Source organism: Fusarium falciforme, chromosome 4 (assembly GCF_026873545.1).
Source record: "Fusarium falciforme chromosome 4, complete sequence".
NCBI classification, from domain to species: Eukaryota; Fungi; Ascomycota; class Sordariomycetes; order Hypocreales; family Nectriaceae; genus Fusarium; species Fusarium falciforme.
In genome coordinates, this window is record NC_070547.1 from 5,121,592 (window position 1) to 5,139,975 (window position 18,384).

General features: G+C 29.6%; 3 protein-coding genes across 3 annotated transcripts; 2 read left to right on the forward strand and 1 right to left on the reverse strand.

The window, feature by feature from the left end:
* Window positions 1-217: 217 nt before the first annotated feature.
* On the forward strand, window positions 218-3,048 carry NCS54_00628800 (Hypothetical protein; the record flags this gene model as incomplete). Its single annotated transcript, XM_053151755.1, has 3 exons — window positions 218-1,062; window positions 1,126-2,780; window positions 2,861-3,048. 3 exons carry the CDS (start codon window positions 218-220, stop codon window positions 3,046-3,048), a joined length of 2,688 nt encoding a protein of 895 aa, XP_053007730.1.
* A 493-nt stretch (window positions 3,049-3,541) lies between these two features.
* Window positions 3,542-3,887, reverse strand: NCS54_00628900 (Hypothetical protein; the record flags this gene model as incomplete). The annotated part of the gene is made up of 2 exons (XM_053151756.1): window positions 3,542-3,631; window positions 3,687-3,887. 2 exons carry the CDS (start codon window positions 3,885-3,887, stop codon window positions 3,542-3,544), a joined length of 291 nt encoding a protein of 96 aa, XP_053007731.1.
* Window positions 3,888-4,858: 971 nt separating this feature from the next.
* Window positions 4,859-8,057, forward strand: NCS54_00629000 (Hypothetical protein; the record flags this gene model as incomplete). Its single annotated transcript, XM_053151757.1, has 3 exons — window positions 4,859-5,145; window positions 5,217-5,520; window positions 5,577-8,057. The coding sequence occupies 3 exons, from the start codon at window positions 4,859-4,861 to the stop codon at window positions 8,055-8,057; spliced, it is 3,072 nt and encodes a 1,023-aa protein (XP_053007732.1).
* Window positions 8,058-18,384: the final 10,327 nt, after the last annotated feature.

Consider the following 18,384-nt stretch of genomic DNA (forward strand, 5'->3'; position numbering starts at 1 on the left):
GCCGCAATCCGGATTATTGATCACTCAGCAAAACTCGGCGCCGCCCTACAGTGACTACAGGCTCCGGGTGAGGATGGTACTTCATATATTATCCTGTCTTCGCGATGCCATGCATATCAGACAACGCCCGAACTATCTTCTAAGGACAGTGGGCCTTGATTTGTCTAGCAGTTAAGCAACTGCCACGCTTTATCACTTCAATTCTGCCCTTAAAAAGATGCCGCCCGCTGGGATCGAGTCCGATGGACTTGATCACATCGCTTTAGACGATGCCAATCCCAAACATGCGCCACTCGACAACGAAGGCCGCGTCGATGTCCGATTTCATGATAGCCCGCAGATGCTCACAGCATGGTGCAAGCAATTCCAGGCCACGTTTGACCGAGCTACGGCGCCTGATGACCGACTCAAGCGGCCGAGAATGAATAGCGTTGCTGTCCCTCGTGTCGATACGTCGACGAGAAACCCGCGTCTCAACATTGCCATCCATGTTGTTGGCTCACGCGGCGATGTTCAGCCCTTCCTCCCCATTGCCCACCTGCTGTCCAGGCCGCCATTCAACCACCGCGTGCGTATTTGCACGCATCCTATCTTCAAAGACTTTGTTGAAGGACAAGGCGTCGAATTCTTCAGTATCGGTGGCGACCCTGAGGCCCTCATGGCCTATATGGTGAAGAATCCAGGCCTACTACCAAGCCGCAAGAGCGTCAAGGATGGTGATGTTGGCAAGAGGCGAAATGAGATGTGGGAGATTATGCATGGCGCATGGCGGAGTTGTATTGAGGCTGGCGATGGGATGAGGGCGGAGCCGATAAGGGCGGCTAATGTGCAGACGCCCAAAGATCTCTTTATCGCTGATGCCATCATCGCCAATCCACCATCTATGGCCCACATCCATTGCGCCGAAAAATTAGGCGTTCCGTTGCATATGGTCTTTACTATGCCGTGGTCGCCAACCGAAGTATTCTCACACCCCCTGGCTGCCATGAGCTACGGCAACGCAGACGCAGCAGTTGCCAACTACCTCTCCTTTATGATGCTAGAGCTACTGACCTGGCAAGGGTACGTTACACTTGGTTTCCTGCGCCTCTTGTTTCTGATACTAACAACAAACTTGCGTGACAGGCTCGGAGACCTGATCAATAAGCTCCGCACCCAGATATTACGCCTCGATCCTATCAGTCCAATGTGGGGATACCAGCTTCTGCCTAGACTCCGTGTGCCTTACAGCTATCTCTGGTCTCAATCCTTGATCCCAAAGCCGTCTGATTGGGCTTCTCACATAAATATCACCGGCTTTTCTTTCCTCCCTTTGGCATCCTCTTATACCCCTCCTACTGATCTTACCGCATTCCTGGAAAGAGGGAGCCGTCCTATTTACATCGGATTTGGGTCAATAATAGTTGAGAACCCACAAGAACTCACTCAACTAATTGTCAATGCGGTTAAAATTGCTAATGTTCGTGCTATCGTCTCTCAAGGCTGGGGCACGATAGGTGGTGAAGATGATGATGCTCCTGAGGATATATATCTTATTGGCAACTGCCCGCATGACTGGCTCTTTCAGCGCGTTTCTGCTGTTGTCCATCACGGCGGTGCTGGCACTACAGCTGCAGGTATTGCCGCTGGGCGGCCGACTGTTGTCGTGCCCTTCTTTGGTGACCAGCCATTCTGGGGCCAGATGATAGCACGAGCAGGCGCGGGCCCAACACCAATTCCTTTCAAAGAGATGACAGCAGAAACACTAGCCGCCAGTATCTTGGTTGCACTCAAGCCGGCGGTTGGTAAAGCCGCACAGAGAATGGCACACACCATCACACAGGAAAATGGAGCGAGCAACGCAGCTACGGATTTTCTAGATCGACTCGGCATTGACGACCTCCGGTGTGATTTATGTCCAGATAGGCTGGCGATCTGGCGGCATAAGTCAACTGGTGTCCGCCTCAGCGGTTTTGCCATGTCTTGCCTCGTCGATAAAGGCTTGATCCAGCCGAATGACAACAAGCTTCTTCAACATAAGCACTGGTATGTCGACGAAGGCGCCGAACACCCTATAATAGGTGCTGTAGCCGCTGTTTCGGGATTCTTTACAGCTGTTGGTACAGCGGCAAGTGATTACTCCAGTCGCTTGAGCGGGCGATCTGGACCACCAACACCCGTGGACGAAATAAGTCAACAGTCTGCCTCATCGGCAACCATCAACGATGGAGATATGGAAACCATAACTGGGTCAAGAAACCGGAGCCAAGCCCACGAGGGCATCCTAAAGGAATTCTTGGACTCCAATCCACTGACTTCTGTGGAGATGGAAACTATCGCTCACAAACTAGCTACCAAGTCGCTCCGTACTACTGAACCTGATATTGCCAAGGTCCAGCGAGCGCCAACAGCTCACGAGAAGCGGAAAGCGGCTTGGCGAGCACAGGAGCAGGGTCGACATGGTCATGCTTACTACATCACTCGTGCCACGGGCCGATTCGCCGCCGATGTAGCCGAAGCAGGTCTCAAGGTACCTGTTGCGTTTTTCTACAACATCGCCAATGGCTTTCACAACTATCCCTCGTATAGTTTCGGTGCGACGGAGGTGCGACGGCGTGGCGAGATCACTGGGTTAGGAAGTGGTCTCCAGACAGCAGGGAAGGAACTCATACTGGGATTCTGGGATGCGTTCAGCGGTGTTGTCATGAAGCCATATGAGAGCGTGAGAGACGAGGGCGCAAAAGGGCTTGGCAAAGGCATTTTACGCGGTGCGAGAGGGTTCGCGTACAACCTCGGCGCCGGTGAGTTTTCTCTTTGCGATTTATGCACCTCGTTCAATATTACATGCCATCTACAGACCAAGATTCTAACACAGTAACAGCAGTTTTTGGCATACCAGGTTACACGCTCAAGGGTATCGAAAAGGAGATGTCAAAACATCACCTTACTAAGCTGAAGAGCGAAATCATGTTGATCAGATTAAGGCAGAGTATAGACGATTTCCGAAGGGCTACCCCAGAGGAAAGGGAGGCGGTGGTGACAAGATGGAAATCAAGGTCAGATGTATAAGTAAGAGGGGTTGTTTAAGCCAGACAGATCAAATACCTTACTATCATAAATTACAAGATTGTGTAAAACTGTATTTCTGTTGCTGGTTTGCCTTGATCTACCTTTGGGCATGCTATGAGGTTGAATTACCTTGTGATGATAAATTACAATAGGCATGTGCTAGGTAGAGAATTAAGTTGTGCCGATTCGTTGGCTTTTATACACCATGCATAACTAACGAATGAATTCGCTTGGCCTTCCAATCAAAATTTAATCTTTGGGGAGTCTGTAAGTAGAGAGTGAATCGTTTGAAAAATAGCCTTTATAATGAGTTGCCTGTTGAGGACTAAGGTGAAAGAAGGGACGAGAATAGCTCCGAGTGCGTCTGGCAGCACCTTCAGACATACAATGCTTAGACGCGGTCTAAAGGTAGAACTACCAATTGCCGCTTTTCCCTCCTGTCAACATCCATACAGTCGGCTAGCCCCAGCTGACAACTTCCCGAATCACAAGCCTAGTCCCAGCAGAAAGCACCAGGCGCGCCAAGTTCTTTGCAGCGAGAGTTGAATCCGCCGCTGTCAATACAATTTCCAGGGCTCGAGCACTATATGTTGTTAGATGTAATACTCTGGTGTTTATCCTTACTAACGAGGCCTCACCTGATGGTGGCTCCCATGATATTTCTTGCCAAACTGTTGACAATAGGAGCTCTCTCCTGGTAGCCTCTCCTGGCAGACCTTCTTGGTGAGATCATTCCATTGAGGGCCAGTACCAGAGGGATCTTGGCATTTGCAGTTATGGCCGGCAATTGCACTAACTCTCACTTTAGTGTATGTTGTAATCTGACAATATCCGCGCATTCTTACCCAGTAGCCACGAAAGACACAAGAAAAGCAGAGAGTCGCATGGTGTAGATTCTTTTTACTCTGATAGCTTAGCTCAGTCAGGATGGTAATTATTGACTTATTGTTGGCGTTGTTGATGAGGAACAACACCGGCGAATATTGATGTATACTTATATTCTAGTCGTTTGTGTACTTCCAAACAATAACCCAGAAACAGTACTTTATTTTCACGTCATCAGTTCCACCCTGAGAGCTTTTACCTAATTCTGACTTGGGGTATAAGTTGATGTTGAGTAATTTGCCTTAGCATGGAACGGAGGGGCGGCTTGCTCCTGGAAAGGCTTACTGTGCAGCCAAGTTCCAAAATGAAAAATCTCCGAAAATGCCACCAGTTTAGCCCCAGCGGCCCAGAGTGATACCCCATTAGATGGGTCCTCGGGAGTAATCACACTGACATGTAATCCGTCCCGAGCCGATGTTTCATCACATAATCCGTCCGATTGCATCCTTGTCGCGAATGGTGCTAACCAATTGAATTGCACTGACGGCCATGGAGGGACAAGTGGTAAGCGCCTCACTCGGCTTCGGGATGCGCCTTATTCCCTGATTACAGCACATCCCGAGGCCGTTTCAAGATCTAATTCGATGGGTAGTACCTGACTCATCAGCGAGATAATTCTCGAGCCACTTGGTCTAACCTAGCGTCATTTCAGGATGGAATAGTCGCGGAATATTTCTAAGAAGTTCGTGCTTATTCCCTGCTTCGTAGTTAACCAGTGCCGTTGGGGCATTCTGACGTTAGTTAAGCTACATCTACGGTACTCTACTGCGAATATAATAAAGCACCGGTACTGATACGGAACACAATCACACACTTCTCTTCCGCATCACGCACCACTTCCTACATATCCACGACTTAAGGGCAGAGGGACTCAGCGAGAGTCAGCGATAGCCAACTCTTAAGACCATAAATCCCATTCTTCATTATGTCTGGTTCTAACCGAGCAGCTGTCCCCAACGGTGATGAGTCGAGAACAGAGAAGCCTCAGGTCAACTCTCTAGAGGTGACACCTGAAATGCTCCAGAATCCCTTCTTTGTCGACGCAAGTGAGACATTGGGACCACGTCGAAAGATCCCAGCATGGCTCGACCATTTCAATGCCAAAGATCTTAAGAAGCTATTCAGATGCTCCCTTGCTATGTGGATCATGACCATCTTCATTTACATCAACCCGATCCAAAATGAGATGGGCCAAGCGTCTTTTCTTGGATGGTAGGTACCTAGGCAGTCTTCCCACATCCGAATTGCGGTTCTTTTTTTCTCGCCTTACTCACTTAGTCCAGCATTGTTTTATGGCTCGCACCGCCATCGGGCACAATATTTATGCAGCTGATAGCTGCTGTCACCGTAATGCTTGGTGTTACAACCGCCTGGGCATGGGGTGTAGTTACCATGAGAGCTGCCCTAGCGACTCGATCGGATGCAGACACCCAAGCTCGACTTGCTGAACTTCAGGAAATGGCTATGTCTCAGAACAGCAGCGACCCCAATACATATGCGGAGATCAAGCTTCTTAACGGCTTCATGTTGAACACCAGCGTCACCGCGACATATTTCTGCATGATTTGTTTATATCTATACTTGATTGTGAGTCACCAGCGAGCGGCCAGCAACACAAGAGTATGAATGCTGACAATCTCTAGGCTCGCCTCCGAGTCGCTGCTCCCAAACTCAGACTTACGCAGATGATGGGCTGCATCGTCAGCGCCGTCTTCCTCACCCAGGCGCCGCTTCTGCCGAGCTTTAATGGAAACGTCGCTAAGCCTTTGGTATTGCCCTGCGCTATAGCTGAAGGTATTGCCCTAGCGTGCAGTGTATTTATATTTCCGACGACTTCAGCAGCTGAAGCGCTCAACCTACTCAAAGACCTGGTCGCACCTATGCCAACATTCCTAGACGCCTGTCTGCTTGGACTCAAACACCCCGGTTTAAGTATGAGCACGGGGAGATTAACTGCAGCAAAGCTGAAGCTGTTAACAACATATACGCAATTGGGCCCGGTCATTACATTTCTGCCTATTGATTTCTCTATTGGGAGGTGGAGCTCGGATGACTTGACCACGCTGTCTGAGCCAGTACGGCAACTCGTGGTTGAGTTTACTGGTCTTCTTGAGATACACAGACAAGCCGAAATGCATCAAGATAAGTCCAGACAAGCGTTGAACCCTGTGTCAGTTTCAGGGAACGGCGTCCAAGACAGTCAAAGAGTCCCCGGAACCGGACGACATCAGATGAACCGAGAAGTCCACTTTCACAAAAGTTCCAATTCCTTAGAGAGAACTGAACAAGCAAAGCAGAGTCTCCAGGTACTTTCAGACCCTGCCGAGGATCTGATTGAGGCATGCAAAGAGTCAATCAAAGCCATTAGTGAAGCCTTGCTGAACGCGAACGCTTTCAAGGAAAGCTCTGATCACGCAGAAATGCTCCAGACACACACTTCCACACTCGAGAAACTAAGCCAACAACGCAAAGCTTTCAATACGGCGACCTCTGGCTACTTTCCTAGGCCCTCTCACCATATTTTTGATGACGGCGGGGTCATGAAAGTCCAATCTGGTACCGTTCCAGGGTTGACTGGTCTTATAATGGGACAGCTCATTAAGGAGAGATTATCCCAACTGGCAGATGCGCTGGAACATCTACTCTCGAGAATTGTCGAATTGGAGAGGAGTCGCACTGCCTTACGACTCTGGCTGCCGACCAGATTGGCGTCTCTCTTCGGGTGGATGGCTAGGACAGATTTCCCGGAAGATATGCCTGGTGCAAACATCGACGACACGATTGCTACCCGCACCTCAACTGTTGCTTCAGCACAGAGCCGCCCACCAGGAAAGTCCCATGGAAACCAAGACACCAAGTCGAGCCGGGCAGAACTCGCCTCCATGAGAACACTCAACGGCCGTAGGAGGAGCAGAGCTGGCCAAGTTCTTCTGGATACCGCACATTGGCTGGGAAATGCCGAAGGAATGTTCGCCATTCGTATGGCGATAATGTCGGTGGCTCTTTCCCTTCCAGCCGTCATTCGTTCCAGTGCAGGCTTCTATTATCGCGAGAACGGTCTGTGGGCTGTCATCATGGCGCAACTGACTTTACTCCCCTATACGGCAGAGGTTGTGTACGGAATTTCTGTGAGGGTCGTCGGAACAATATTTGGCGGCTTTGTTGGCATGGCTGCATGGTATATTGGTTCCGGCAGCGGTCCAGGAAGCCCATACGGAGAAGCTGCCATCATGGCTATTGTTATCGTCATGTTCATGTGGTGGCGTCTCTTCGCCTCTATTCCTTTGATGCCTGCGGGAATCATGATGGGGATAACGGCACATCTCGTCGCCATTTACAGCTGGATTGATACGCACGAAGAACCCTATGGTAATCCTGGTAAGGGTTATGAGGTCTTTTGGAGGCGTCTTGTTCTCGTACTTGTTGGTTTGAGTGCGACGTTCGTTACCAACTTTTTGCCAAAACCACCCTCTTCAAACCGTCATTATCGCCGCCTACTTGGCGATAGCCTTGTCAACATCCGAGACCAGTACGCCCTTTTTGCATCCAACTGGAAGGACCCCACGACAGATTTGCGCGATGTGGCTGAAGAAGAACTTTTGGCGGCCATAGAGACCCTCTTGTCTATTTCCGGGCCGATCAAGCTAACCGTATTTGAGTTCTCAACTTCTAACTTTGACACGGATACGCTCAGCCAAGTCTGCCAGCTCTGCATGCTGATACACCAGGCTGTTGCACAGCTCTTAGTGTATACAACCCGTTTGTCGGAGACGCAGAGGGCATGGATTATTCCATCCACAGGTGTCACAGAGGAAGGCATGGTTGCTGAGATCATGGCGGTCCTCACAGTAGTCCAACAAGCACTGAAAACTGAGGATGCGCTTCCAGCTGTGTTACCCACACCATTGTTTACTAAAGCTACAGCATTCTCCAGAGAATACCTTCAGGAGGCGGTGCGCGACAATGGTCTCTACAAGAAATATGAGGTCGACGATGAGGGTTTGAGGTGGTATGCTGTGATATTGAATGCTTTTCTACAGATGCTGGCAGGATTGGATGAGTTGGTGCTGGTTCTGAAAAGAGCTGTCGGCGAGTCAAGTAATATAAATATTTTTGAGGGATAGGGAAAACAGGTGCTTATCGGATTAGACTCTACATAATAGATCTAAGGGTGATTAGGTACCTTAAATATCTAAATAAGTAATTTATAACTTAATAAATAAATTAGGCCTAATTAGGAAGGCCTTATTATAATTTAAAGAAAAAAGAAAAGTATTATAAGAAAAATACTAAATATTAAATATAAATAAGTTAATATATATAGTTAAATTAAGGTAATTTATTAAAATAATTATAGTATAAAAAATTTAAAAGTCTTATATAGTAATAAATAATTATTAATATAAATATAAATTAAAAAAACTTATTTTTAAAAGTTATTAGATTATTTTAATAAATCTAAATATAAAAATTATATTAAATAATAATTAAGTTACTTAATATAATATTTTTAAAATAAAAATTTAAAATTAAAACTTATAATTTTATATTAATTTATTACTTAAAAATAAGTCTAGCTTTATATATTTTTTTTAAATTATATAACTAGATATATATAATATAAAAACAATAAAAGATTTAATATTAAATATTAAATTAATAATAAAATCTTAATTATAAAGGCCTTAAGTAATATTTATTATAAAAAGAATTAAATAAATATTAATATAAATAATAATTAAAGAGCTTATAATAACTTAAACCTTATAATATTTAATCTTAAAAATTATATTCTTTTATATATTTTTTATAAATATTATATATTTAAATATAAAACTAATAAAAAAATTAAAATCTTTAAAATTAAATCTTTAATTTAATTAATAAGTTTTTAATTTATTATTATTACTAACTAAGTATAAGGGAATAATAATAGTAATACTTATTTATCCCTCACTAGGCCTCTTAGAAGTCATAGGTCCTTAGAGAAGGCACGGATTTCTAAAAGGGATAATAATGAGGTAAGAATTCGATGGCAAATTATCTAGTCTACTTAGGGGTTCTTATAGGAGATTTCCCTAGGAATTCCCTTAGGTTTCCCCTGAGGATCCTTTAGGGAATTCCCGGGGAATTCCCGGGGATTTCTCTAGGAAGTCTCTGGGAAAGTGGGTCCAAGTTCCGGGGAATTGCCGGGGATTTCCTAGGGATTTCCCGGTCACGTGGTTCCCGGGGATTTCCTTAATACTAAGTATTTTATTTTTAGCTAAGTATAGATTTTACTATAAAAATATAAAGGTAATCTTATATATAAACTACTAGGCTAAAAGGTTAGCTATTATTATAATATTAAATATAATAATATATTAATAATAAGCTTAATTAATTAATATAAATAATTTATAATATAATAATATATATTATAAGTTATTAATATATATTATAATTAAAACTTATAATTTATTATAAATTCTAACTTATAATTATAAGTTATTATAAAGTATAAAAAATATATTTATTAATATTTATATATATATTAATTATATTAATTATTAATATAACTTAATTATATTTAATATATTAAGTATATTATTAAATATAATTTATAATTATATTTTTTAAATTAAATTTAATATTTTTTATTAATATAAACCTAATATATTAATTTATTTCTTAATAAATATAAAATTTATATATATTAAAAGTTATTATTTAGTAATTAATTAAAAATAATAAAATATTAATAATTAAAGATTTAATTTTTATAAATATTAAAATCTTAAAAAAAAAAAAAATATAAATATAATATAAAAAAAATTAATATATTAATAAAAAAAATAATATATAAATAATAAAAAATAAAAAATAATTAATTAATTAAATAATAAATTAAAAAAATAATAATAAAAATAATTAAATAAATATTATAAAAATAAATTTTAATAAAAAAAAATAAAATATTATATTTAAAAAAAGTATTTTAATATATATAAAAATTTAATTTTTTATTTTTATTATTAAATAAATTATTTAATATAAAAATTTTTAAAATAAAATAAAAAATTAATAATTAATATTTAAAATTTATAAAAATATTTAAGTATATAATAAAAAACTTTATAAAATTTAAAATTTATTTTTTTTTAAATTTTAAATAAAAATATATTTTTTTAAAAAATTAATTAAAATATTATATTTAAAAATTAATATTTTTATTAATAATTTTTTTTTAAAAAAAATATAAATAAATAATATATAAAAAAAAAATCTTTAATTTAAATAATTAATTTTAATTTTATTAAATAAATCTTTTAAAATATTTTTATTTTATAAAATTTAATTTAAAAAATTTTAAATAATAAATTTTAAATAATATTTAAATAAAACTTTTTATTTATAAAATTTTTAATTAAAATATAAAATATAAAAAATAATTTTTATTATTTAATATTAATTAAATAAATTTAATAATAATATTAATATTATAAATAAAGAATTAAATATTTAAAAAGTTATTTATAAAAATAAATATAATTAATAAAAATATAAATAATTTATAAAAATAATTTAATATTAATAAAATAAATTTATTTATAATTATATTAAAAATATTATAATATTTAAAATAATATTTTATAATAATTTTTAAATTTTTATAATTTATATTATTAAAAATATATTTAATATATATAAAAAAAATATTTAAATAAAAATAAAAATATATTTAAATTTTAAAATATTTATAAATTTATTTAATTATTTAATAAAAAAAATTAATTATATAAATTTTAATAAAAATTATTTTAAATTTATTATAATTATATTATTAAAAAGCTTATTTTTAAAAAATTAATATAAAAAATTAAAATTAAATAAATATTTAAATATTAAAAAAAGTATTTTAATATTTATTAATAAAAATTTTATAAAAACTTTATATAAATTTAAAAAATTAATAAATTAAAAATATAAATATAAATAATAAAATATAAAAATAAAAAAAATAATAAATATATATAAAATTTATATATTTATAAAATTTTATTATTAAAATTATTATTAAAATTATTATTATTTATATATTTATATAAATTTAAGATATATATATTATATATTTAATTAAATAAGTTTAATTAATTAAATCTATAGACTTTTATCTATTACTAAGTCTAGCGCTAAGCCTTAGCGCTAACTTTTTTTTAGGTTTAAACTCTAATATTAACTCTAGGAATTAATCCCTTTAAAACCTATAATACTAATAACCTTTATTTCTTAATATAGTTATACTTATAGCTATATAGCTAGATCTTAGCTAGCTATAGGACTTCTTTAATTTTTTAATTTAGTAGTATAAAAGGTCTTTATTATTATTATAAGTATTATAACTTATGCCCTATATTACTAATTATCTTATAAGTCCTTAAGGAATTTAATATCTTTACTAATAAGATCTTTTTCTTTCTTTAGTTTTTTTTTAAAAGCCTTTAATAAAAAAAGCTCTTTTTAATAAAATTAAACCTTTTATTAATATTATAACAAAGTAAAAAGAGGCTAAGTAAAAAAAAGGTATTATAATTAAAGATTATAAGTTTAATTAGTATTAGTTTATTATATTATATATTTATTTTTATATTCTTAAGCCTATTATTTAATATTATTACTTATAGCTTATTATATATATTTTTTATGCCTTTATAAAAATTATAGACCTCCTTAATAAGGTTATCTTAGTTATATTAAAAGGTATATTAAAAGGCATTAGCTATATTACTTTAATTATTTAGTTAAAGGTCTTTATAAAAAGCTATTATAATTTCCTTAATATATTATTAATTAGTTAATTAATTATTAATTAGTTAATTAATTAGTTATAATAGTTATTATTAGTTATAATTAAATATCTTCTTATAAGGATAATAAAAGTAATTTTAACTTTTTTAAGTAATTAAAAATTATAATTAGAAAGTTAATATTAAAGGTATTATAACCCCCGCGGCTATATTATATATTCTCTATAAATCCCAAGTCTCTAACCACTAAATATAATAAGACTAATATCATAAAGGACTAATATTATTCCTAAATCGCATTAATCCTAAAATAATATTATGCCCTCTTGCAATTAGCTTTACTTAAGGAATCCTAAGTATATAAAATGCACTTATTATATTTTCTTATATAATAACTACCTTAGTTATTAATATAACTTAATTATACTTAATACCTTTAAGTATATTACTAAATATAACTTATACCTATTATTACTTAGATTATACCTAGCACTCTTTACTAATATAAGCCTAATATAACTAGTTTATCCCTTAAGAAATATATCATTATTATATATTAATAACTCTTATTTAATAATATATTATATACTCTAAGTAATATTATTATTATAGCGCCTAATACTAGATCCCCTTTTACCTCTCATAGTAAATTACTTATTACCCCTTAGTAAGAATAGCCCGCAATTAAGCTAAAAAATCCTAATATCCTAATAAATATAAATAATAATAATAAGAAATATATTATCCTAGCTTTATATAAAAATAAAGTTTAAAAGCTTAAAAATAAATATAATTACCTAAGTACCTAGTATAATAACCTCTTAGATAATATATAAAATAATATTAAAATTACCTAAGAATAGCTTATAAGCATAAAAGCCTCTATAAATAATATATAATAATGCTTTTAATAAGCTATAAAATAATAATAATAGTAATATTAATAAATAATTAATAAATAATAAAACTAAATTAATTAACTTATTATACTCTAAGCCTAATAAAATAACCTAATATAATAATAAGTCTATAACCTTAGTAACCTAATATTTAAATATAATATTACTAATATAACTTATAAGGATATTAGTAAAGTTATTAAACCTAAGGCCTTAGAACTATTTAATAAATAAGCTATCTATATTAAGATATTCCTTATATCTCTTAGGGCATACTAATAATATTTCTTTACCTAGATAACTAATACTAAAAGTAAGGTCTTATATATTAATAGATATCTTATAAGTAATATATTTACTTAGTTTAAGCCTAAATTATATAATTTTCTTAAAAATAAACCTATTAAAAAAACCTAACTCTTCTTTACTAAATATAAAAACTCTAAAAATATAATTAAATAAAACTATAAAATTATTAATAAAAAATAATAAATTACTTAGAAACTGAAGAACTTATAATAAATAAAGGCTACCTTAACCTATATAGCTAAGTTTATATTAATTATTTTATTTCTTAACTAAGAAATAAATACCCTTTAAATTATATTTTATAAAGGACTTAAAGATAAAATAAAAAATAAACTCTATAAAATAAAAAAACCTAATAACCTCTAAGGCTATATTAATATAGCTATTAAAATTAATAACTAAGAATTTAAATAATATATAAAGAAATCTAATAAAAGATAAATTTAAGGTAATAAAAATAATACTAACTAGGCCTAGAAGTAAGAATAAGCTAAAAATAATATATCTTATAGAACCTAGGTAAGGCCTATAGAACTTAAAGTAGCCTAATAAAGACCTAAAGATATTAAATATTACTACTACTATAAGAAAAGCTATAAAGCTAATAAGTATAAAAAGAAGTAATAAGATATTAAGGAGAGATACTATAAGCTAAATTAATAATAGCCCCTCCTAGAAGGTAAGAAATAAATAAGATTTACTTAAGTAAATATTAAGCCTTAAATACCTATCTATACTACTAAGATACTTAGAATAATATAATAAGGCTATAATAGGACTAGACTCTAGCTAGGAGAAGTTACTATGCCCTATTAAGATGCTTACTTAATAAAGGAATAAGCAAAAAGTAACTATATAATTAATAATATCATAAAGGAATAATTCTATAACCTAATTAAGCCCCTAAAGGCTTATTAATTTAACCTTATAACTAGAGGTATATAGAAATTATTACCTAAGCTAGATAATAAGGCTAATAAAACTATAAGCCTATTATAGTAGATTATTGCTATAATTAAATACATTAAGCTAAAAGCTAAAAAACCTATAGTATTAACTTTGACTTAATAGCTATTACTAATAATAAATAAATAAGCTAACTTCTAAGAAGTTACTATAAAAGGTTTTAATTATAAGAAATAGATTATAAGATATAATAAATAAACCTATATACCCGCTATAGTTTATTATAAGAACTATAAATAAAATAACCCTATATAATATAATTATATTTTATATACCTAATATTAAGTTAAGGTATCCTAGAAATATAATAAAATCTATAAATAATAAAAAGTAAATTAATATAATAAATTATTATATAATAATTAAATTACTAAAGTAAATAATAGTAATATTAATTAAACTAAATTTAAGTATAATACTTAGAAATTATAAAAAGAATTATACTAAGAATATTTTAAGAAGCTTTAAAAAAGTAATAAAGAATTATAAAAAGAAAAGAATTACTTATAATTATATAATAAAAATAATAATAAGTATTAAAATAACCTATAAGAAAGATATATCTAAACTATATAAAAATATATAAAAATAGTAAATAAGTAAGAAATCTATATTTAAGCCTATTATACGGAATTAACTAAAAACCCTTAATACCTAGAAGCGCCTTTTAACCTATAAGATAATATAAAAATATACCTAATATAATAAAAATATATTAGTATTTCTTAGATATTATATTAATATTATAAGTATAAAACCTACTAAGAGGAAAAATTAAAAATTAGATTATTTTCTTATTATATTATTATATTAGCTAAATAATAAACCTTACTTATAATATAAAATAAAGAAATATAAAGTAATATATTAATATAAATCTATTAATATTATAAATATATAATACTCCTTAGAACTCTATTATATTATTTAGGAAAAAAAATAATTAGCTAAGAAAATAAAAAAACCTAAGAGCTAAATAAAAATAATAAAATTAAGATTAGCTATATAGTTAAGATAATATATATAATTATAAAGCCTATATAAATAATAAATATAAGTTTAATTATTTTAAATCTATAATATTAAAAAACTAAATATCTTATCTAATATAAGGCAATAAATAAATAAATAAAAATAAGAATTACTATAAAAGGCCTTTTACTCTATAAATAAAATATATAAATAATATTACTTATAATTAAAAATATAAGTTAAAAGAAAATAATTAAGCGCTTTAGTAAATAATAAAGCTAAATAAAATTATTATAACCTAATAATAGTAAATAGGCTTAAATTACTATAGAGATATAAATAAATACTTTATTTAATTATTAACCTAAAAAGAATTCCTTTTAATTATAATAATAATAGTATTAATAATAAGATTAATTACCTTAAAGTTTTTATTAAAAGAAAAATTTAAGAGATATTATATAAGATTATATTAAAAAAATAATATAATCTTATACTTAGGTATTTATAGTTATATTAATTTAACTTATATTTTAACTAAAGAATTAGCTAAGTATTCTTTTTTAATAATAAAATTCCCTTTATATTAAATACTAACTTAAATATAAGATCTAAAACTTTTATTAAAAATATTAGAGAAGCTAAGTAGAGGTAAATATAAGATACCTCTTTACCTAAAGGGATATAATATAAATATTATAATAAATAGAAATAATAAAATTAGTAAATAATTATATATATTATATAATAATTATATAAGTTAAAAGAAAACTTTAAATAAGCTAAAAAAAATATTTAAAAAAAATAACTTAAAAATATTTTATTATATTATTATATTTATAAAAAACTATTTATAAAAAAACTTTAAATTAATTTATTAAAATATATATATTATAACCTTAAAATTAAGTTTATTAATAAGAAATAACCTAATTTTAATAAATTTTATTTATTTAATAAAATATAATTATTAATATTAAAGGAATATATTAAAGATATATTATAAAAAGGATATATTAAAAAAAGTAAGTTATTTATTAAATACCTTATTATATTTATTTTAAAAAAAAAATAAAAACTTTAATTATATATTAATTTTAAAATATTTAATATTATTATAATTAAGAATTATATATTATTATTTCTTATTAATAAGTTAAAAGATTAACTTTTTAATATAAAATATTTTAATATATTTAACTTTAAAGGAGCCTATAACCTTATTTAAATTAAAAAAAGATATAAATAAAAAACTATATTTTATATTAAGTATAGATTATTTAAATACCTTATTATACCTTTTAAACTTATAAATATATTTATTATATTTTAATAAATAATTAATAATATACTATAAGAATATCTAGATATATTTATTATATATTACTTAGATAATATTTTTATTTTCTTTAAAATAAAAATGAAATATATAAAATATATCTATAAGGTATTATAAATATTATAAGATATTAAGTTATAAATAAAACCTAAGAAAAGTAAATTTTATATATTAGAAATAAAATTCCTTAGATATATTATCTTTTATAATAAGATCTATATAAATCTTAAAAAAGTCTTAGTAATTAAGGATTAAAAAGAATTTATTTATATTAAAGATATATAAGCTTTTCTTAGTTTTATTAATTATTATTATAAGTTCTTAAAATAAATTTAGAAAAATCGCTTTATTATTAATTAACCTTATAAAAAAAATAAATTATTTATAATTAGGGATAAAATTAAAAAAGCCTTTAATATAATTAAAAAACTTATTTTAAGTAAGCTAATACTTAAGATATTTAATTTATCTTAGTAAATTAAATTTAAGATAAATACCTTAGATTTTATACTAGGCGCTTAGATTAAATAATAAGATAATATAAGACTTTTTTATTTTATGATATTCTATTCTTATAAGTTATATAAAATAAAACCTAATTATCTTATTTAAAATAAAGAATTCCTTATAATTATTAATAGCTTTAAGGAATTTTAATATTATCTCTTTAGAAGTAAATATTAGATTAAGGTATATATAGATTATAAAAATATTACTTACTTTATAAAAATATAAAAACTTAGTAAATAATAACTATAATATATTAAATACCTCTTAGAATTTAATTATATTATTATCTATATTAAAAGAATAAAAAATAACTAAGTTAGTATTATTAGCTAATAACTTAACCTAGGTATTAGAAAGATTAAAGCTAAAGAGTAATTATTATATTTTACCTTAAAGGGATACCTTAAATAAAAGTTTATTTAGTAAATATAAAAACTAATACCTCTATTAGGGTATCTTATATTTATTAGAAAGCATAAATAACTAGTTATAGATTTTATAAAGTATATATAAGGATATTAATAATAAAATAATAAAATATAAACTTATAAAGAGAAGATCTCTATCCTTAATAAGGCACTCTAGACTATCTTTAACTATTATTATTACTAAGCTATATGCTATAGTAATCTAGAAGAAATAACTTAAGCTATATAATAATACTATAATAATTATAACCTTAAAAGTAGGATAAAAGGGAAGATATATTAGTATAAAAAATGCTAATAAAAAACCTAGCTATTAATATAAAAATTACTAATCTATAAATAAGATAAAGTTATAAGAATACTTAATTAAATTAATATAGCTATTTATATAATAAAATAAGGTAATTTATTACTAAAATAAATCTAGTAATATAATAAATAACTCCTAGATAATAAAAAAACTAATAAATAATAAGCCTTAGATAAATTATATTATAACCTTATATATAAAATATATAGATATTAGCTATATAGATATTAAGGATTTAATAAAAGCCTAAAATAAGTTAAAATAATATTTATTTTTCCTAATCTAAAGAAACTTATCTTTATAATTATTAAATAATATAACTTTTATATAAAAACTAAGATATAATACTATAAACCTTATAAAAAACTATAATTACTCTTAGTTATAAAATAGCTATAGGACTTAATTATTATAGATTTTAGTATTAAATTACCTCTATTAGAAAAGCTAGCTATTAGAAACTTCTATAATAATTTTCTTATTATTATAAATAGACTTATAAAATTTTCTTATTTTATACCTTATAGAAAATTAATAATAATTAAAAAATTTATATACGTTTTTAATTTTTATATTACTAAGATATATAATATATTACTTAAGATTATTATAAATTAAGAATTATTATTTACTTTAAAATTCTAATAAAGCCTTATAAGATATTTAGGAATTTATTATAAATTCTTTATTATATATTATAAAAAAATAAATAAATAAATAAAATATATAAAGTAAATATTAAAATAATACCTTTAATATTATATTAATTATAAATAAACTAACTAAGTTAAAAAACTATTAGTTATATAGTTAGCTTATAATATAGTAATAAATAAAAGCATAAAGATTATATTAGCTTATATTAATTTTAGATTTATTTTAAATATTTATTAATAAATTAGAAAAATAGTTATTAATCTTAAGGTAATTT